At 35.1% G+C, this 22,587-nt stretch overlaps 1 protein-coding gene and 1 non-coding gene across 10 annotated transcripts; one reads left to right on the top strand and one right to left on the bottom strand.

The window, feature by feature from the left end:
- Positions 1-4,486: 4,486 nt before the first annotated feature.
- LOC116114313 (exopolyphosphatase-like) lies at positions 4,487-10,248 on the bottom strand. Of its 9 annotated transcripts, none has more exons than XR_004125538.1 (10): positions 9,027-10,246; positions 8,411-8,584; positions 8,146-8,187; positions 7,976-8,056; positions 7,753-7,872; positions 6,547-6,651; positions 6,291-6,465; positions 5,907-5,992; positions 5,534-5,754; positions 4,487-4,828 (listed from the first exon to the last, which is right to left on the bottom strand). XR_004125538.1 is itself a non-coding variant. In XM_031400463.1 (7 exons), exons 1-7 carry the CDS (start codon positions 10,125-10,127, stop codon positions 6,370-6,372), a joined length of 1,719 nt encoding a protein of 572 aa, XP_031256323.1. In that variant the 5' UTR covers positions 10,128-10,246; the 3' UTR covers positions 6,213-6,369. The 9 variants fall into 9 exon arrangements, 2 of the variants coding, with proteins under 2 accessions (XP_031256323.1, XP_031256324.1); XR_004125539.1 differs by lacking the exon at positions 4,487-4,828 and adding an exon at positions 5,009-5,280; XR_004125537.1 differs by lacking the exon at positions 4,487-4,828 and adding an exon at positions 5,009-5,266.
- Positions 10,249-17,307: 7,059 nt separating this feature from the next.
- LOC116114319 lies at positions 17,308-17,414 on the top strand. The gene has a single exon (XR_004125546.1). It is a non-coding gene; the product is annotated as a small nucleolar RNA R71 (small nucleolar RNA).
- The last annotated feature ends 5,173 nt before the right edge of the window (positions 17,415-22,587 follow it).

Here is a 22,587-nt window from a genome sequence, read left to right as displayed (position 1 = left end):
TAAAAAAAATAATATTATAAAAATAGTTATTGACTTTGTGTTTCCTATTCTCTTTTCACATCATTTTTAATTGAATGAATAAATAAATAAATAATAAATGGAAACAAAAACATTAATGTCAAAGACCAAAACTAAAATTCAACGGTTGAGATCATTTTCATGTAAATTTTTTATGGTAAAGTAATTCTAGACTTCTAATCATAAAAAAATGTGACTATTAGTAAAGCATATGTTTATCAAAAAGGCAAATAGTTTATAAAACAACATCAGATTAATTAAAATCTGAGTCAACGATAAACAATCATATTATTATGAGTGAATGTCTTAATTACATTTTTGCACCTATAAATGTTGAGAAAAAAACAAATTTCTACCCTTAGTCAATCTCGCCAATGGAATCTGTTAGGTGTAAAGTTATGAAAAGAGTGGGTGTGTTTGTTTTATTATTTTAAGTAGGATTTTGAAAAAGTTGAGTTGAGCTGTTATTCTAGATAGGATTTAAAAATTAATAAAATATCATATAGGTTTGTTAATTTACTAAACACCCCTACATAAAAGTTAAAAAATTGATAAAAACACCTTCACCCATCTCCATTTGTCAGAATCTGATGTAATAGCGCACGACTGACTCATGTGCTAATATGGCCTTTTCCGGGCAAAGATATAGCCATCATTGATGACCAGATGTGGCTGTAGATCTGACCATCAACTACTAGACCTTTGGCCAAAAGGTCAGATCCACAGTAGATTTAGCCGAAAAATGTTAGATTAGCGCACTACGGGTTAGATCTAGTTGGTAGTGTGCCAGTATGCCAAATTATGGCCATTTTCCGGCAGTGGTGGTCAGAATCTGACAAATATGGGTGCGTGGGGGTGTTTTTCTCAATTTCTAAACTTTTTTTTGTTAGAGGTGTTTAGTTAAATTCAAAAACTCAGAGGGTTTAAAATTAGTTGAATAGAATATGATTAATTTTTCAGAATAGGGAAACAAATATGTATTTGGATAAGATTTTTGAAATCCTACCCAAAATGATAAAACAAACACACCCATATCATTTTTTAACCTCGTATATTTGTTAATTTAGCTACACCCCCCTTAATAAAAGTTTTAAAATTAACAAAAACACTCATATCCATACAGTAAATGCCGGTAGCTGGCCACCACTGCCGGACAGCGACCAAAAGATGTTGGAATGGCACACGACCGACTGGATCTCTCCAATAGTATATCGATCTAGCTTTTTTTTTGGCTGGATCCACCATGGATATGGCCAACAAGGGTCAGATCTACAGTCAAAGATCTGGTCATTGACAACGACCATATATTGGCCGTCATTGACAACTAGATGTGACTTGAAATCTAAATCTTTGGCTGTAGATCTAGCTTTTTCAGCCAGATCCATCATGGATTTGACCGAAAAGGGTCAGATCGACGCACGATCGACCACATCCAACTAGTTGTGCACCATTCCGACAAATTCTGACCACATTTCGACAATGGTGGCTAACTGTTGGGAATATGTGCGGGGTGAGGGTGTTTTTGTCAATTTATAAACTTTTATTATTGGGGGTGTTTAGTTAAATTAACAAGCCTAGGGGTTAAAAAAATATTTTGAATTGAATAGAATATTATTAGATTTTGAAAATAGTGAAACAAATATGTATTTTGAATAGGATTGAATAAGATAACATTTTGAATAATAAAACTAACACAGCCATATAATTCCGTTTACTATTTGATTTTATAATTTTTAACGAGGTTGAATAACATTTTTACACCCAAACTTTATTAAATGTATTTTTCAACCCTAGTTTGGTTTATATTAATTTAAGGTTAATAAATTTAAAAATTAAAATAAAGTCAGTTATTAAATCATAAATGGAAAATAAAAATTTTAGAAAGAAATAAAAAATAAAAGCTGGCCAAAATCTATATGTTTACTAAATCCTAAACTGTAAATCTTAAATCTTTATCTTACATTTCCCTTTTAAGGATTTCAAAACTATTATAATTTTTTTTTATTTCTTTAAATTAAAAAATTGAATAAAAACTTTTTTTTATCACTATAAGTGTTTGAGTCAATTTACGCGCGCATCTCAATTAATCCGTTAGCCTTAAAACTGTCAACCGGATAAGAGTTTCAGTAGTTATCTCTATTAATATTTGGAAAGACTTGAACTCACGAACTAATGAGACCTCCTTTTGCTTTTCTACCACTAGGTCATCCAGTGATTTTTTTTTTTTTTTAATGATCGAGGGTATTCAGGTTAGCTTGCGTACACCTCAACCTGATTCTTTTAGACCTAAAATTATCGATCGAGTAAGAACCCTAATAACTACTCTTATTAATACCTGAAAATACTCGAACTCAAAAACTCATAAAACCTACTTTTTGGTCTTTTATGCTCCGGCCACCCGATTATAGTTAATTTAATAAAAACTTGGTTCAAAAGAAAATATCTATGAATTTATTTATTTTTAAATTTAATTAGTAAATAAGTCAATTTTTTTCTTGACTTGTCAGAGTAGGGTCGTGAAAATAAAAATAAAAATGGCAAGTACATTATTACACGTTTCCCATAGTCAAGTCTCATGAAAGGGGGCCGTGCTTGACCAATTGACACGTCAACGGTATCGGATCTTATACGAAATAATGTATCTGAAAAAGTTATCAACATAAATATTTTAAGATTCTGGTATAAAATATCTTTTGAAAAAAAAAAAATTTAGACAGTTATTACGATGTAGGATTTAAAAATTATCAAAAATATCTCCTATATTTGTTTATTTACTAAATATCTTTATAGTAAAATATTAAAAGTGAACAAAAACACCCCCAATTCACCCTTTAAATACTGACAATCGGCCACCACCGTCGTATTTAATGGGTGCGTTAGGGGTTTCTTGGTAAAATATAAAATATCTTAGGCTCTGTTTGCTTCATTATTCTGATAATTTTTAGAATAATCTTTTAAAAAAAGTTAAATTGGGCGGGTATTACGATGTAAGATTTAAAAATTATCAAAAATATCTCATATGTTTGTTTATTTACTAAACACCCTCATAATAAAATATTAAAAGTTAACAAAAACAACCCTAACCCACCCATAAAATACAGACAGCCGGCCAACACTGTTAGAGGGTGGCTAGAGTATTTTTACAATTTCTAAAAAAAATATTTGGGAGTGTTCAGTTAAATTAACAAATTTAGGAGGTTTAAAAGAAATTAAAAAATATAGAATAATATTTTGAGAATAATGACATTTTACTGTTTAATTTTTTTGAAAATACTAATAATAATATTCCCAAAAGTGAACCAAACGAAACCTTATTTACAAGATACGTCATAAAGTGCAAACTAAAAATTAATAATTCAATTATTTGTTTATAATTAAAGTTAACTAAATTATAAATAAAATATTCAAATTTTTATATGAGTTTTTAACATTTGTAATGAGATTTTTGATATTTTTAAAAGATTTTGTAATATTTTTAAGAAGGTTTTGAAAATATATTAAGGAAGTGGAACGTTGACACTGATACTTGTATGGACACGTCATTATGAAGTTTTAACATGTTGACCAAAGATAAACGATGATTCAATTAAAGATAAATGATTAGTTGTTAGCTTTTAACTATATCCGACCAATCGATTTATATATCCACCGAATATTATAATAAAATCTACAATAAAAAAACATAATAGTTAATATTAAAGAATATTTATTATAAAAGAACAATTCACTAATTATTGATAATAGGAAAAAATTATCAACCGTGAAGTATACAAATAGGCCTCCAAACGACTCAAGTCAAAGCTCGAGTAGCTCACATGTCGAGTCAAGCTGAGTTCGAACCTAATAATACTCGACTCCAACAACTTGTGAGTTTACTTGAGTTCGACATATTATATAACATTTTATATTATACATAAAAATTAAAATTATTAATAATTAAAAATAACTAAATAGTTTAACTGAACGAATTGAAGCTTGAGCTCCAACTATTCCAACCGAGCTGAGCTCAAGCTTTTCAATACTCAGTTCGGCTCAACACAATTGCAGCCCTAAAGGCTCCGTTTGGCTTATTATTTCTATCCATATTCCAAATCCTATTCCCAAAATACTTGTTTTGTTATTTGAGAAATATTAGTATATTTTTTTAATTACTTTTAGATCCCTTAAGTTTATTAATTTCATTAAATACCCCTAGAAAAAAGTTTAAAAATTAACAAAAACACCCCATCCACCTAGGGCTATAAATGAGCTGAGCCGAGACTCAATGAAAGCTTGTTTAGGGCTCGGCTCGATAAGGCTTGATCGACTCGACTCGAACTCAGTTTGTTAACCGAGTCGTGTTCGAACACAATGAAATAAAAAGAAGCTTTTTCAATGGAGCAATCAAGACATTATGAATAATTCCACAAATAATTTTGCTTATTTATCACACATAATGTCTTTGGTGTATTAATGTGGGGAATTAATTAATGGAGAAAAAGCATAATAAAACAGTTATAGACTAGAAAAAAAGCAGCTTTTGAGAAGCACATGACAGAGTTTCTCAATTCCAATGGATTATTGATGGGAAAAAGGAAGAAAAAGCACTTCTGATAAAATGAGATTTGGATGGCAAGTAAAAGATCTTTTCATTCAACTTGGAAAAGCACTTCTGGGTTGTCAACTTCAAACAAGTTGGTATCTCAATCTCATTTCTCATACTATTACTAGGAAGGATTTGCTGGCATCACTGAAAGGTCTCTGTCTAAGCCACCATACTGGGAAATGTGAAGGTGACTTCTCATAAGCAGCTTTCTAGCTTTTGCTTCAACTAGGGCAAAGAAAAAAGCACAAGCTGACATTACACATCAGAGCATCCAGTGACTTTTAATCAGTTCTATCTGAATCAAAAACCATTACCATAGCCTATCATATAAATCTAGGCTTAGGGTCACTGTTTTATATGATATATTGACTAAAACATTGTTACATGTAACTAAAATATTGGTACTTGGATCCAAAAAATTGGTAACATTATTGGAGCGTCAATACAAATTCAAAACTTCAAAACTAGGGTTCTTATTGAACTTTACAGTGTCTGGAGAACAAAAAACTTGTTAGTTTTTTACTAAGTTGGTGACCCTCAATAATTGAAACCTGAATCGCATCGTTACATGTAATATGTTGCATGAAAAGATGATTGTAATAAACGTGTAACACCAAAATGGAAACAGATGACGTGATAAGTCCGTCTCACCTAAGAATTTCACTGAAAAGAAGAAACTGTACAATCGTCATAATTTGGAAAACATCATTATAACACACAAAAGCAAAAACAGAAAACAGGAAAACAATCTCCTGATTTAAAATTTGTTTTCTAACATACTGGATCAGGGCCATGTGATGAGCAGTAGATACAAAGAGTAGTAGATGTCTTCGGTCCAAGGGCTGATCCAGAAATTTTAATTGGGTTGGTTTAAGTAGGATTGAGCTGGGTGAATATCACATTGGTTAGCCTCGATGTCAAGAAACTAACCTTTTACATATCGAAAATGGCCCGGATCGGCACCTCCTTTCCCTCCAAGAAACTCGGCTTCTTCAAGTTTTGTACAGAAATCCGCAACCTGAAAAGTCTGCTCCTACTCTGTGTTTCTGCAAGTGCTCTCAATTCACAGATGTGACAGGGAACTAAACATAAGAGCAGCAATCGGAAAAGGATTTCGACCCACTTCTCTCCCGAGTAGAATCATCATCATCCTATATAACAGATAAAGTTACAATCATTAAGAAATTTTCAACAATAAATTTAGCAAACAACTATCGGAATTTTAAGTACAATGAACCACTCCCCAATTAAATCCTAAGCAAAGAACACACAAAACAGTAAAAAGAAAGTCAAGAAAACCAACCTCCTGACTTAGCTCACTGGGAATATCGGTTTGATTTCTTCTGTAGACTGGTCAAAAGTTGAGCACAACACTTCCCAGCCAAGATCCTGACATTAGCTCCAAACCATATAAACGACCAAGTTATACTATATATACAAACTCTATGTATGCACTGACATAAGACTATCTTCTTATTGTCATTTCTTTTCATTAACCACATACTACAAGAGTTTGTATATAATTTTTATATGTGTAGTGTTGTTCGAAATAAATTTACAAAGTGAAATAGGCACGAGCCTTGGCTCATTGAAGATGATAGAAAAACTATTCAATTAGAATGTTGAACAAGGCATCATCTATATCAAGTCACTTGCAGAAATTTTATTTGTTGAACAAGAGCAGTACCTACAAGCTGAGTGCAGCTCCTCTCTAAGGCTATTAAACTTGAAGTGGTTATGAGGAAGTAGTATGAGCTTATATATTTTTACAAGTGATCAACATCTCTTGCAGAAGTAGCTTTATCTATTGAGTTACTTGAACTGGATGATGGAACTATAATCAATAATTCTTGCTTGAATACCTGAAAATGAAAAAAGAACAAATAATGTTAAGTTAGGAAATCTAATTATATTAATTCTAGTACGTGGTTGAAGAAACATACCTTGTTAAAGTATTCTAACTCTTGCCTTAGTTCTGGGCCAATGTCTTCAGTTGTGGGTAGTGATATACCATGCAAAGAAGGTCGATCCCTCACTTCCTGGATTACCTGTCAAAGAGGCCTCGGGGTCAATGCAAAAAGAGGGTGATTTCCTAGGCAGCTTTATGATATTAACCTAGCTATTAGTAATGGTGAAGTAAAACTTTAGAATGGGAAAAAACTAGAAAGGAACAGCATATTTTGAACTCCTGCTATACAATCACAAGATCTCACACAAGCTATGAGACCTATAAGCTGATTGGCTGAATTTCTAAAATAGATTCTTTTTCCCTCAAATTTCTGTGTATATCTCCTTTTTTCTTTTTTCTTTTTTTCTTTTTTTTTTAAATAAGAAACTATAAACTTTGTATTAAATTAGTAAGAAGTAAGGAGGTACAATTGTGTACTGGGTGTCCATTGAGAACAAAGTATCAGGAGAGGGAAAACGGATTCTATACCCCTGTTTGCAGCGAGTAACCATCCCTCCACTATACAAAAGTGATCATAAACTATACAACATAAATCCAGACTCCCTCCCTAACTTAAGATACATAAAGAATAAAAGAACAATTATGAATCTTCTTAGCAACCGAAGCCCAATGAAAAGCAAAAAAGACAAACTGATATCATAACTCGCTACTGCTTTCTTCTCTCTCCTCGCCAAAAATCCTATTATTGGATTATTTCTGTCTAGTAATATCATCCCAAGAAGAGTTGAAACATTTGTAACTCCATTCACCCAGCACATGTGCCATGATAATTTCCTATACCTCCTTTTTGTTGTATAGTTATGCTTACTATATCTGTTACCAGAGAAATATTGGATTGTTACAACAATATCCTCCAGACCCTCTTCTCTAATGTGCCTAAACAATGAAATCCAAAGATAAAAACTCGTCTGTCAAATTTATTGAAAGCTATCAAGGATGTCCGGCAACACCAAACATATCCCTTCTCAAACCATGAGTAGTATTATACCTATGCAAAAGTGAAGAAAAAGGCAGTTATGAATTCTATGTTTTGATCTCAACTAGATAACAACAATGTTGACTAATGTTTTACATAAAAGTAAAGCAAACATCAAGCAGCATGGACTTTGTGGAATGGAACAACTAAATATCAGTTTCTTTTCAAGAAAAATAAGTAGAAGGGCACTATGACATAACATACCAGCTTAAAACCTTCATGAGAATGAAAAACTTCCATCTCCTGTAGGTTCACAGATTCATTCTGCTGTAATATAACAGATAAGCGCAGTATTGCACAGAGCATTTTGAATTTCTGGATTACCTGATAAGAGTATGAGATATTAGTAATGAAAAACTTGAAGATAATAGAATTCTTCAATATTTAAATTGATGACAACATTTTGCAGAACATATAGATGAGATACCTCTCCAGAAAACTCCTTTAAAGAAGAATGACTAAACTTGGGGAATTTCTTCCGGTGATATCTAGTAAGCAGTGCAATTAACTGCAAATTATGTTAATGCTTATTAGCATACAGAACAGGTTTATTGTACAAAATTAGGACAGACCACAATCAATAGGCAGAAAACATACCTTGATTTCCTCAGTACTGTATCCATAAAGATGATCACCATTCTATACGAAAAGATGAAGTTTTCAGGATTAAAGGTTGAAGAACAAAACAAAAGATAACTCATTATGGAGTGTAAAAATTCAAAAGTTATACTTCTTAGGTGGTCCTCAGTAGTCAGTGAGTATTCACTGACTTTGCTAATAGCCACGAGTAGTCTGATATATTACATGCACATTAGAACATTCTACGGAGGAATACATCTCACAGAAAGAAAATTGCACGTACCATAATGATTTCACAAGACTTCTTATGATAGCCCTTTTTACTAATGAAAAGTCCTATATTGTGAAGCAAACAAGCAGCTTCAAGAAATTCAAGATCTTTGTTATCCAAAGAGACACCAAGTTTAACTTGAATGTTGGCAAGCTCATCACATTTTCTTAAACCGTCAAAAATATCCTGCAGCAATCATTTGGTCCAACTTATCAGATTGTACTTGTAATCCTTTGCAATAGTTCAATTCAAAATAAAACATAAGAGGCAGAATGTTTTGTTTCTGATCAGGTTTTCAGTTTGCGAAACTTGTGAAACGACAACGCATCAGTAGAGTCACATAGTAACTTCCAATATTATACAAGGGTTCAATTTACATTGTGCAAAATGATGTGAAGTTGGAAAAAACTTTAAGAATAATTCTGCCTAAAGTAACATTTATCCAACATTAACTCGCAAGATGACACTAATCCTCAAAGGAATTTCTACATATCAAAGCTGCAAATAAGTGAATTTCAGGGGCACAATTAAAGCTAAAATATGAATCCCTTTCACTTCCATAATGATGCAACATCTTTGAACAACAAACATCTAGTAGAAGTGTCCAATATATAAAATTTCAAAGTACCTTGGCAATGCTGGCACATTGTGCAGCAGATTTCATCTTCTTTGTACCGCTAAACCTCATTGCAAGCCGCACAACAGACCGCCACCTAGCATTCGCATTCAAATCATATCCATCAAAGATCTTAGCCAAACTATCAGCAATAACACCCTCTGCCAATCCATACCCAGAAACCTCCATTTCTTCGATCCCAAGTAACTCAAAAATCTCATCCAACAACACTGCACCTGCAACAATAAACTCTGATCTCCTCTTAAAAAAACTCTCTTTCCTAACCCTCTCTCCATCTCCTCCCCCAGAACACAACCTCTCAACAACACTCTTCAATCCCTCTCTACTCAACCTCCAATCCCTCTTACAAACCCCCAAAACCCCCACATTATCCACAAACCTCTGATCATAACCATTAAAAACAGCTTTCTCAAGAGCTCTAATAGTACCAGAACAACCAACAGCCACCTCAAAACCACTCTCCCTCACTCTCTCAACCAACCCACTTTCTGTCACAACCATCCTAATAAACTTCCGCATTTTCTCAACTTCACCCTCAGAAGTTCCAAACTTTTCACTTAACCCCACATGCCCCAACCTCAAAGACTCACAAAACACAATCTTCCCTCTCTTCCCAACAACAAACTCGGTGGATCCACCTCCAATATCAATCCCCAAAACTAACTTATCATAAACCGGCAAAAACTGAAGCATACCCAGATACACAAATTCAGCTTCCTCTTCACCACTCAACACATCAACTTCAAACCCAACATTCTCCTCAACACTCTTAACAAACTGTTCCTTATTTTTAGCGTCACGTGCAGCCGCAGTTGCAACAACACGTGTTTGATCCTTCTCCACTTTGTAAGCTTCAATCAAGGTTCTAAATTTAAGTAAGGATTCAATTGAGCGAGAGAATGACTCACTGGAGATGTGCAAAGATGACGTAAAGTCGCGACCAAGAGTCACGGGCTCTTTAACACGGTCCAAAGTGAAGAACTTTCCGCTGGGATAAGCTCGAATGATGAGAAGCTTGAAAGAGTTCGTGCCCATGTCAACGGAAGCAAAGAGGGTTTGTGGGGTTTGGAGAGATGGGAGATTGGTGGCCATGGCTTTGCTGGGTTTGATCAATGGAGACGATGACCTGACAACAGAAACCGTTAGTCGAGATGGCGGGTTTGAAAAAAAGACGATCTTTTGGGTAATACGCGGTTTTCACAAAAATTATTGCTGTTACAATTTTTTTTTTTTTTTATTGGATTTCACACAGACAAAATATTGTTTTCATAATATCAGCTAGTATTTTAAAACGCGGTCCGGCCAGTTAAACCAGGACCAGAGCCTTCACCGAGTGGGGTTACAAATTTCCTATTCATTAAAAACTTTAAAAATTAGGACGTCAATTTATGAACAATTGAAGGCTATAATGTTTAAGCTTTTGAAGGAAAATGGTCTGTGAGTGCAATGATGGCAACAACAATGATTTTTGGTGAGTGAATCGACCAGAATCACGAAACAATATTGCTGAAAAAAGCCCATTGTCGTAGGCAATTGGGGAGACGAACAGGAGAAAGGTGAGATGAGTTTTGGTCAGGAGGCTAAGGGAAGCATTTTCATGGTGAGCTGGAGTGTTGTCTTCGTTGGAAACAAGCCCTATTTGCCAACGGCAATGGTGGAATTTGGTGTTTTTTTGCAAGATTTCAAACCTATATGGACTAACATAATTTTTAAGGGTATTTTTGTTAGATTTCAATGTAACGCCCACACGGAGATATGTAATTTAATTTATGTTTTTATAGCCATTAGTTGATTTTAGTTAAAGTTATTTTGAAAAAATGTGAAGAAAATGCCTTAAACTTGTATTAAGGATAAAATTGTCTTTTCACTCAAAATTAGTTGAAATTGTAGAGAGTGAAAAGAGATAGAATTTCATGGAGAATGCAATAAAAATGAGGGCATTATGGTAATTGACTAGAGGACAAAGATAAAATTTCTAAGAAAGTGTAAGGGCAAAATGGGAAAGTATGTTTGTAAAATAAGATATTAAGGGTTTAGTCTTACAAACCCCCTTATTTCTCTTCTTCCACCGCCACTTTCCTTCTCCATTTTCTCTCAATTTTCCAAGGATTTTTGAGGGCTTTTGAGTGGATTTTGACAAGGTTTTGGTTCTAGGCAACAGGAGGTAAGAATTCTTGCTCTATATATAAGATTTACTTATGTAGAAGTTGAATTCTTATTGAGTTTATGCTTAGGAGTAAGGGAAAATTTGAGTTCAACAAGAGTAGAGAGCTTTAGTGGAGACTAAGTAGAAGGTAAGTAAATCCAACTCAAAATTCAACTCAAGTTAAAGTTTAAGAAATCAATTGAGTAGAGTTTTCTGTAAGCATATATATGTTATGATTGTTGGGAAATTGAGATGAGATTGGTGATTATTTATACTTGTTGTTGGATATATTTGAGTATGAGAAGTAGTAGAGTTTGCATATACACATTTATTGTTTGATGAAATGCCTAAGAGAAGCATGAGCACGAGTAGAAACCTTAATTTTATGCAACATTGCATATTTGCATTTAATGAGTGCATTTAAGTAAGAATTCTAAGCATGAGTCATCCATATGCATATATTTGTATATATGTAGTACTTCAGAAAGAATAAAGAATTTTAAAAATAAAACATTTTAAGAATAAAGAGAAAGAAGGAAAAAACAATAAAGAATTAAAGAAAGAAAAAGTGTTAAAGAAGAGAAAAGAATAGGTTGTTGTGATGGGAAACTGTGAGTGCTAAGAAGAAATTCTCACATACACGCTACCTTAATTGAGTGGCATAAGAAGAAAAAGAATTGTACGACCCATAAGAGTGTATGTGGATGAGGGTTGTACCAAGAAGAATTCCTACATGCACGCCACCTTAATTGAGTGACCTAAGAAGAAAGAAAGAATTTGTACGGTCAGCAAGAGTGCATATAGATGAGGATTGTACGCACTCACACGGCTAAGATTCCAAATCCATGCATCAACAGAGTTCGATCGGCAAAAAATAAGAAAAGAAAGAATAAGAAAGAACAAGAAAAAGAAAGAAAAGAGAAGCTTGAGCAAGCAAGACAAGAAAGAAAAGAAAAGAAATAGAATAAGAAAGAAGAAAGAAAAGAAAAGAAATAGAATAAGAAAGAAGAAAGAAGAAAGAAAAATGCATTATTGCATATGCATTTTTATGCATTATCATTAGGGGTATACAAAAAAATCCGATATCCGGTCCGTATCCGATCTGATCCAAAAAAACTGGATATCCGAAAATTCGGATCGGATTCGGATATCAATTTTTAGAATATCCAGATTTCAGATCGGCTCCACAAAGAAACTGGATATTTGGATTCGATCCGATTTTGTCCATAACTACAAGTTTTAAGAAGTTATTTTGCGGTCCTAGGTGAAAAGTGGTAAATTATGTGGACTATTTAGAAATGCGATGACAACTTTGGGGGTCAAAATGTAATAAAATGATGATGTAGTAGGGGGTAATAAGAATAATGCAAAATTTTAGGGGATAAATTGATATTTTTCATACAAATTCAGATAAAACCGGATCAGACGAAATCCGGATCAAATTCGGATCAGGTTTCATCCTGATCCGAATTTTCGGATCAGATCAGAAAAATGAAAAACCGAATCGGATATCCGGTTTTGCACACCCCTACATATCATTCATGTATATTACCATGAATTCTATCATGGTTAGAAAGAATATAAAAAATAGAAAGAAAGAACAGAGAGAAAGAAAGAACAACGAGAATTAGGAAGAAAGAAATAACAGTAAGAATTAGAAACAGAGACAAAAAAGAGAAAGAACTAGGAACGAAAGAAAGAAGAAGAGAATTAAGTAAGGAAAGAATCAAAGAAGGAGAAAAGATAAAGGGATTTACTTACTGAACATTTTTGTGCTCACCCCGTTGTTTTTTCCATGTTTTGCAAGAAATAGGTGAGCAACAGTCAGAAGAAAGTTGACAAACGGAGAGAATTGGCATTACTGTCCACCGTTGCTAAAGTTTTTGTACTTGTTATTTTGATGTATGTAAAGAATTATATTTTATAAGTAAATAAAATTTGGGCCGAACTATTTTTCATATGCTAAGTATGTATGGTTTTATTGTATATGTTCTAAAGTATACTAGTAGAAAAAAGTCATTACATTCAAACCTTTGGACACTGGTTTGACCCACCAGTTAAACTGGTTAAATCGGTCAACCAGGACCCAAACCACTTTGCCGGCTTTTTACCCTAAGTTGGGTTTTAAACATTGTTCAACTTATAGATGGTAAATCTACACAAATTACTATAATTAATTAGTAATTTATTTTGTATTTTTTAAATAAATAAATTTATATATAATATGGTGAGAATTTATAGAAAGATATGTAATAAAGAGACTATTCTAGTGATGCCTCCACAAATCACCAACCTGTTATTTTGGTGGCACCTCAATTAAAAGTAATCCGTTAGGTAGCCACAAACGTGTGTGAATATCCCACTTGAGGTACGTTTTAAATTTGTTGTATTAGTTAAAGTTTATTGTTTCACTTTAATTGAGTTTGTATTTTAGTTGGTTGAATTGTTGCCTGAAATTGGTTGAGTTTTGGTGAAGTTGAAACCAATCTTCGCGCCGGGGCAAGAAGAAGCTTCGCCGCGGCGAGGAGGTATGCACCCACGGGTAGGTTCTTGCCCTGTTTCGCCGTGCGACGCAAAGTTCTTCGCCGCGGCGACGAGCCTAAGACAAGTTTTCTTGAGTTTTCTAGAGAATTCTTCTTTTGGGGCATAATGACCATTCTACCCCTATTAGTAGGAAAAGTGGGGAGTAAAATGAAAGGAAATTAGTAGAGATTTGTTCAGATGGGGGTGTATTGTAAAGAATCAAAAGTATAGATAATTTTCAAGAAGAGCAGGGCAAAATGGGAAAGGATGCTTATATATGAACTAAAAAGGGTCAAGAGTAGAGAAAACCCTTTATTCTTCATATTCCCCCACCGCCTCTCCATTTGCCCATTTTCTCTCAATTTCTCCATCCAATCCTCCCAAGATTTCCAAGGGAATTAAGAGGGGTTTTGAGTAGAGATTTCATCTAAAGCCTCCTAAGGTAAATTCATACTTTAGATGTGAGTTTTCTATATTGTAGTGAGGTCCTTATTTGGTTGTTTGCTTTCCTTGGTTGTTTGAGTTGTAGAGAAGAGACAAGACCACAAAGGAAGGAAAAGTGCTAAAGAAGTCATCTTTGCACAAGGTAAGTAAATCCAACCAACTTAGTTTTAAACAAGCTTTTTGTGTAGAGATGTATGCATTCAGTATTAGTTGATTAATGGAAAATTGAATTGGGAGTAGCTATTTTTTGTAGTTGTTGGATAGATTCCATGTATGAGTAGTGTTTTAATGTGTATTGAGAATAGATTTGATGAGTTTGAGAGATGTTTTGTGAAGCTTTTTGGGAGTGCTTTCTTGACAGGAGTTATGATTATTTGGGAGTTTTCTCCATTTTGATGGCTAGAGAATGAAGTAAGTAGAATTTTAGTAGAGTGTTTATATGCCATGAGTTGTTTGATGAAATGCCTAAGTGAATTTGCCCTGTCACTGCCATAACTTTCTAAGTAAGTTTTGGACATCTTCGGTTTTGAACTGGTTGAGACCAAAACATCAAAGATGTAGCCCTGTTTTTAAGCTTTAAACGAGACCAAACCGTAGCAATCCGAGGTGTACAGCACAAGTTATGGCCGTTTTTAGTATGACCTGGGCAGAATGCGGTTTTGAGGAAACTTGTAGTTGGCATTATTCATTAGTGCATTAGGAGCATGAGCTAGCTCTACACCTTTGTTTATACACTGAGAAGCAGCTTGAGATTTAGTAGAGAATTTGAGTATAAGCTACTTAAAGTTAAAGAAAGAGAATAGAGTAGGTTGTGCGATGGGAACCCGTGGGTAATGGTAGTATTCCCGCATGTACGCCGCATTGAGAGAGCGGCATGAGTATCAGATAGAGAAGTGGTGTAGCCCGTGAGAGTGCATGCGGATGAGGGCTATACCCGAGTAACCCGAGAGAGAGATTATAGACTCACATGGCCAAGGGTTCCGAATCCATGCATAACCGCGTCCGATCGGCTAGAATTAGTAGAGGGTCACGTAGAGGGGAGCGATGTCCCGCCGTCCCCCCGATAAGATGGGTCGTGACTTACTAAGAGGTAATGAAGAAAGTTCTAGAAGAAAGAGAAAGAGAAGAGAAAAGAGAGAAGTACCCAAGAAAATTGAACGAGGAGTTGTAAGGAAAATTAGAGAGAGAGAGTTATCGGGCTAGCATAGTAAGGATTTTACTTACTGAGCATTTTTGTGCTCACCCCGTTGTTTTTTCCATGTTTTGCAGGAAATAGGTGAGCAGCGGTCAGAAGGAAGTCGACAAGCGGAGAGAATTGGCATTACTGTCCACCGTTGCTAAAGTTTTTGTACTTGTTATTTTGGTATATATAAAGAATTATATGTTATAAGTAAAGAATTATATTTTATAAGTAAAGAAAATTTGGGCCCAACTATTTTTCATATGCTAAGTATGTATGTTTTTATTGTATATGTTATAAAGTATACTAGTAGAAAGAAGTCATTACATGCACTGATTGGTGTAGTTTGACACTAGCCAACGTAGTTCTATTCAGAGCTATCAATGCAGTAGTGATTGGTTGCATCGAGGAGTGTATCAAGACTATGGTGGATCGACAGATGATCCATCACTCCTGGGTGCAAGAGAAGTTATCTCACGACGCAATTCAGTTAATGACAACGACAATAAATCTGTGATCACAGTGGGATTAAGTTGTTGCTCAATCTAATTCATTATTCCGGTCATTGGTCTAGTAACTGAATACAAATATATCGAGAGTAAACTGAGGTTGACACTATTTCTATACCCCAGTCTCAATGAGATAACAGATGATGAAAGTATTTGATTGCATGGTAACCATATCGTTGACAGGTAGCTATTTTGCTAAATTCGAATATATCGGGTGGCCATGATGCCTTGCTAAGGGCCAATCTTGGTATGCATGTAGTGAGACGATTAATAGGTGTTAATCACGATACTACTCACTGCCGGTATGATGAAGAGCCTACGGGTCACACACATAGAAGATAATTTAAGAATTAGTTTGTGCAAGGGGCGTTTTTGTCTTTTAGGGCGAAAGGATATTTTGGTAATCTCATAGTGTAATTAAATAAGTGAGATTATATTTAAATATATATACACATATATTTAAATGGATTATTATTATTGTTAAATGTTAATATATTTCTATAAATATATTAATTGAGTTTAATTGGAAATAATAATAATTAAAATAAAATATCATGATTGGGAGTGTTTGGATATAAGGGTTGTTTGGGTTGGAGCCCAAGCCAATTTCTCATTGGAATAGGGTTTTACACATGCACTATATAAGTGCATGTGTATTGAGAGAAATTAACTGAAGTTCATTTTTTTCACTCATTTGAATAAAAGGAATCAACCCCTATTTCTCTCTAAATCTCACGCCACCCTTGTCCATTGAATCAAATTCTCTTTGATTCTTGATTTGGTTCTTGATGCTAAAGAGGATCTAGCAAATCCCTCTTTAGCTCTTCAGGTTATCTTCATGTGGATTATCGCTGGTTCGATCCTGTTCTTGGATCGGTGGCGAAAAGATTTAGAGACGAGTTTGAAGGAGCCTCTAAATGTGCGTATGAACTCTAAACTTTACTCTAATCGTTCATATTACTGCAGATTTTTTATTTAACATATAAACTATATAATATGTGCCCTAATCTTGGTTTAAAGGAATCGGTCTATGGTTTAAAAGTTTTGTTTTTCGTTGCCATTAGTTAGATCGTTTCCTAGCACTACCCTGGAAAACCACCAATCACGTTGGCTTGTTGGATTGGCTCTTCTTCTTGCAAGCTTGGACACATATTTGTAGCATGACCAACAATCGAACAAATTCCACACACCTTAGCAACTTGCACATTATTTACTACCATTTGCCTCATTAAAGAAGTTAAATATGAAAGTTGACATTCAATGCTAGAAGCATGGACTTCATTAACTTTGTTTGGTGTATGATCCATCCTTGTCCCAAATTGTTGAGAATTGGCTGCCATGTTGGAAATCAAATTCTTAGCAGCTTCAGGTGCTTTGTTAACCAGTGCACCTCTACTGGCATCATCCACCATACTCCTATCCATTGGTAATAGGCCCTCGTAAAAATACCGGATTAAGAGCTTATAAGGTATTTGATGGTGTGGGCAGCTTGCACACAATTTCTTGAAGCGCTCCCAGTACTCATACAAGATCTCTTCGTTATATTATTTAATGCAGCAGATCTCCTTCCTGATATTGTTAGCTCGTGAAGTAGGAAAGAACTTCTCTAAAAAAAGCCACTTCATCTCATTCTAGGAGTTAATTGACCCCGATGGAAGATAATACAACTATTCCTTAGCCGAATCTGCCAAGGAGAAAGGAAAAGCCTATAGCTTTACTTGCTCATCTGAGATACCTTGTGGCCTCATACTTAAACACACCACATGAAATTCCTTCAAATGCTTATGAGGATCCTCAACTACAAAACCACGGAAGGTAGGTAACAAATGTATTAGTCCTGACTTTAACACAAATGCAACATCTAAGTTAGGGTACTCAATACACAAAGGCAGTTGATTCAAATTAGGGGCAACCGACTCCTTTAATGTTTTGTTATTATTTTCCATGACTCCCTCTTCTTTTGTGTCACTAAACGAACTGTTAGATGTTAAATCAAGGGCTATGTTGATGCTAGGCGATGAAAGAATAGCTTGCTCTCGATTCTACCGAGCCTATTTCCTCAACCTGCGTGCAGTTCGTTCAATCTTTGGGTTGAATGTTAAGTCACCAAGATGAGAGGACTTGGTCATAAAATAAAAAATCACGTAAAAAAAGAAAAAAAAATAAATGACATATAATGAAAACCGGCTAGAAAATCTAAAAAAATTATTTTTATGGCCCAAAACCCTATCAAACGTTGTTTTTTGCCCTCGAGAGGGTGGGCTAGTGAATCCTTAATGGATTACCCAGTCATGTGCAGAATTTTGTTTCCTTCGAAACGGGTATTCACAACAATCCTAATTCCACCGAAAATCCTATCGTGAACAGTACTACCAAATTTTTTTTTTTTTTTAGATACCCTACAAATCACAATTCTTCACAAACAAAGGTAAGAATGACACTAATTACACTGACTAATGTTATAAATCACTAAATAGAACAATAAAAATAATAAGAACACCGAATCTAATTATAACTAGTCCTCGGCAACAATGCCAAAATTTTGATGCATGCTGAGCGCAACCAAAAATTAAATTACTCTACTCACAACTTGTAATCACATTAAGTATAGGTTGATCCACAGAGACTATCCAATCAGATTACCCAACTTAATATCACAATGAATTAATGAAATAAAAAGGAGGAAATTTTACTTCGAAAATTAATTAACACAAGCGTAATTACTACTAGCAGGAATTAAGTAAAGAGAATTTAATAAAAAAATGATTTCGACTCAAGGAAAATTACCCACGGTTGCAAACTGATCACTGACTTCTAATATATATTATTCTTTAATTGAATATTTAACCAAAGATTATCAAGAAGCCAGGCAATCTTTATCTTCCCTAAGTTCTTTAAGCTGAGCCTAGTATACAAAGTAATTCTTATCAATAAACCACTTGGTATTATGCAATCCTTATGAATTTACTGATAGCATTACAAATTAGGAAGTAGTTAAAGATGAATAATAATCGAACAAGTGTCAAATTATTTAATTCATTTCACGTTTCTTTTAAACAATCAACAGAAGCTTGGATCACAATTGTTTTGCTTAATTACTACTCTTGTTAGGAAATGATCATTTTATGGCAGCGGAAACCAAAAAATTACATGATAGATCATTCCTTAGAACCAGGATCAGGGTACAAAAATTACAGTTTATACATTATAATCGAATCTGCAGAAAATTAGTTTAAAGGTTTATAAATCATACCCACGTTTGGAGGCTCCTTCAATTTGTCTCGGAATGGGTTTCACTACCGACCCAAGTGTAGGATCGAACCAATGTAGTCCACACGAAGACAACCTCAAGGAACTAAAGAGGGATTTGCTAGATCCTCTTTAGCCTTTAAGAACCAAGATGAAAACCAAATGAAATATTTTCTTCAAACAAAAAGAAATCTGGCGTGAGAGAGAAGAAAAAGGGGCTGGAATATTTGTTTTCAATGAAATGAATGAATCAATTTAATATTTCACAAAGTGTGCACTATATAAGTGCACACTATACTCTATTCCATCATGGAATGGGCTTGGGCTCTAACCCAAACATCCCTTGTTTCCAAACACCCCCTTTAAGATATTTTTAATTTTAATTTATCATTATCTCAATTAAATTCAATTAATATATATTACAATATATATATATATATATTAACATTTAACAGTAATGATAATTTATTTAAATATATGCGAGCACATATTTAAACGTAATCTCACTTATTTAATTTTAATATCAAATTAAATAAAGGCTATGACCTCAGCAAATTTAATTGCACTGTGAAATTACCAAAATACCCTTTCGCCTAAAAAGATGAAAACACCCTTCTTCTAAGCTGGCTCTTAAATTATCTTCTATGTGTGTGACCCATAGGCTCCTCATCATACTGGTAGTGTGTAGTATCGCGATTAACACCAATTAATCGTCTCACTACACACAGACCAAGATTGGCCACTAGCAAGACATCATGGCCACCCGATAGATTCGGATTTAGCGAAACAGCTACCTGTCAACGATATGGTTACCGTACAATCCGATCATTTCATCATCCGTTATCTCAACGAGACTGAGGCATATAAATAGTGTCAACCTTCGGTTACTCTCGATATTGTGTATTCAGTTACTGGACCAATGACATGTGTTATAAACTGGATAGAGCAACAACCCAATCCCACTGTGGCCATAGTTTTAGTGTCATTGCCATTTACTGAATTGCGCCGTGAGATAACTTCTCCCGTACCCGGGAGTTATGAATCCTTTGTCTATCTACCATAGTCTTGATATACTCCTTGATGTAGCAAATTACCACCGTATTGACAACTCTGAATAGAACTGCATTAGGCTAGTGTAACTCGGTGTACAAGGCGCTCCGGTGATCTCAAGTCTAAGGATCACATGCATCACCATTCATTAGAGGATTTGTTCCATTGAAACTGGGGTTACCATCCATATGGAATCCTCTGGTGGGTCAGTCTAGTGAACTTGCCTACAACAAACACCTATGTGTTGCACCAGGTTGTCACCAAACAACCTTGACAAGTGAGATCAGTCACTGCCTTTTGACAGGGTTGTTCAACACTATGATAGCCTTGCCATATTATTTGTGCCCTTACTTCAGAATAATACTAGGGCTACAGACGTTTCTAGAATAACCACCATATGTGCTCTTAGGGTTCTCACTATGAAGATTTGAAACACTTGATACCGTCGTCATGGTTCTACTATTCTATGGACATATATCAATACATAGAATGATGATTTACGCGATATAGAATAAAATGTCGTTTATTGATCAATGAACATTATTAAAAAAAGTCAATTCTACAATAACTGATTGGCTCTAGGGCATCTACTCTAACAATCTCCCATTTGCACTATAGCCAATCATTCATGTATTTAATACCAAATGATCTCAAGTGCTTTCATGCTTCCGCTCTAACAGAGACTTTGTCAGTGGATCTGCGAGATTGTCGTCAGTATGCACTTTACTGATCTGCACATCTTTCCTCTCAACTATCTGTCTAATGAGATGGAATCGTCTGAGTATGTGTCTGGACTTTTGATGAGACCGTGGTTCCCTGGCTTGAGCAATTACCCCATTGTTGTCACACACCAAGTTCAGTAACAAACTTCTTAATCCAGACAGCCTCTTTCGTCGCATCTGACAATGTAATATACTCAGCCTCCATTATATAGTCCGCTATAGTGCTTTGCTTGGAGCTCTTCCAGCTCACTGTACCCTCATTGAGACAAAATACAAACCTGATTGCGATCAATAATCATCTTTATCTGTTTGGAAACTAGCATCACTATATCCTCTTACAGTGAGCTCATCTTCTCTTCCCCTCCATAAACCAAGAACATATCCTTAGTCCTCTTCAGGTACTTAAGAATATTCTTGACAGCCATCTAGTAACGCTCACCTAGATCCAATTGATATCTACTACAAGTGCTCAAAGCACATGAGACATCAATCCGAGTACATAACATGGCATACATGATGGATCCAATTACTGATGCATATGGGATCTTCTTCATCCTATCTCTCTCATCTTATGCTCTAGGACACAATTCCTTAGAGAGATAAACACCATGTGACATTGGAAGAAGTCCCTTCTTGGATTCTTCCATACTGAATATTTTCAGTACTTTATCAATATATGCACTCTAACTAAGGCCAAGCAACCTACGTGATCTATCATGATAGATCTTTATTCCAAGGATGTAGGTTGCTTCCCCTATGTCCTTCATGGAGAAGCACTTGGATAACCAAGTCTTTACCGACTGTAAGTTCGGTATGTCATTCCCGATCAAAAGTATGTCATCGACATACAACACTAGGAATGCCACTACGCTCCCACTCACTTTCTTGTAAACACATGGCTCATCTTCGTTCTTGATAAAACTGAATTCTTTTACGGCTTCATCAAAACGAATGTTCTAGCTCCTAGAAGCTTGCTTAAGTCCATATATGGGGTTGCCCATTAAGAACGAAACCATCGGGTTGCCCATCAAGAACGAAACCATCGGGTTGCCCATCAAGAACGAAACCATCGGGTTGCCCATCAAGAATAAAACCATCGGGTTGCCCATCAAGAACAAAACCATCGGGTTGTGTCATATACACATCCTCTTCAAGGTTTCTGTTCAAGAAAGTTGTTTTGACATCCATTTGCCAAATCTCATAGTCATGATATGCAGCAATCGCAAGCATAATCCGGATGGATTTAATCATAGTCAATACCATGAATTTGTTTGAAACCTTTGGCAACTAATCATGCCTTATAAGTATGCACCTTGCCATCCATGTCAGTCTTCTTCTTGAAGACCCATTTACACCTTATGGGTTTTACCCCTTCAGGTGGTTTCACCAGAGACCATACTTGGTTTTGGTACATGGAGTCCATCTCAGATTTCATGGCTTCAAGTCATTTAATAGAATCTGGATCCGATATAGCGTCTTCGTAGGTTCTGGGTTCATCATCTTAGTAGACTAGTACGTCACCATATTAAGTCAGGAGATAACCGTATCTCTCGGGCTCATGGCATACTCTTCCAGATCTATGTAGCTCTTGTGCTACCTGAGGTGGTTCACTTTGATCCACAAGTTGTGGAGTAACCTCCTCTTGATGTTCAACCACCTTTAGTGGCACATCATCCCGTCCTTCGTCTAATATATTTTGTGGTTTTAGAACTTCATCGAGTTCTACTTT

Source organism: Pistacia vera, unplaced genomic scaffold (genome assembly GCF_008641045.1).
Source record: "Pistacia vera cultivar Batoury unplaced genomic scaffold, PisVer_v2 Contig706, whole genome shotgun sequence".
Lineage (NCBI taxonomy): Eukaryota > Viridiplantae > Streptophyta > Magnoliopsida > Sapindales > Anacardiaceae > Pistacia > Pistacia vera.
This window is presented reverse-complemented; position numbering and strand designations above follow the sequence as displayed.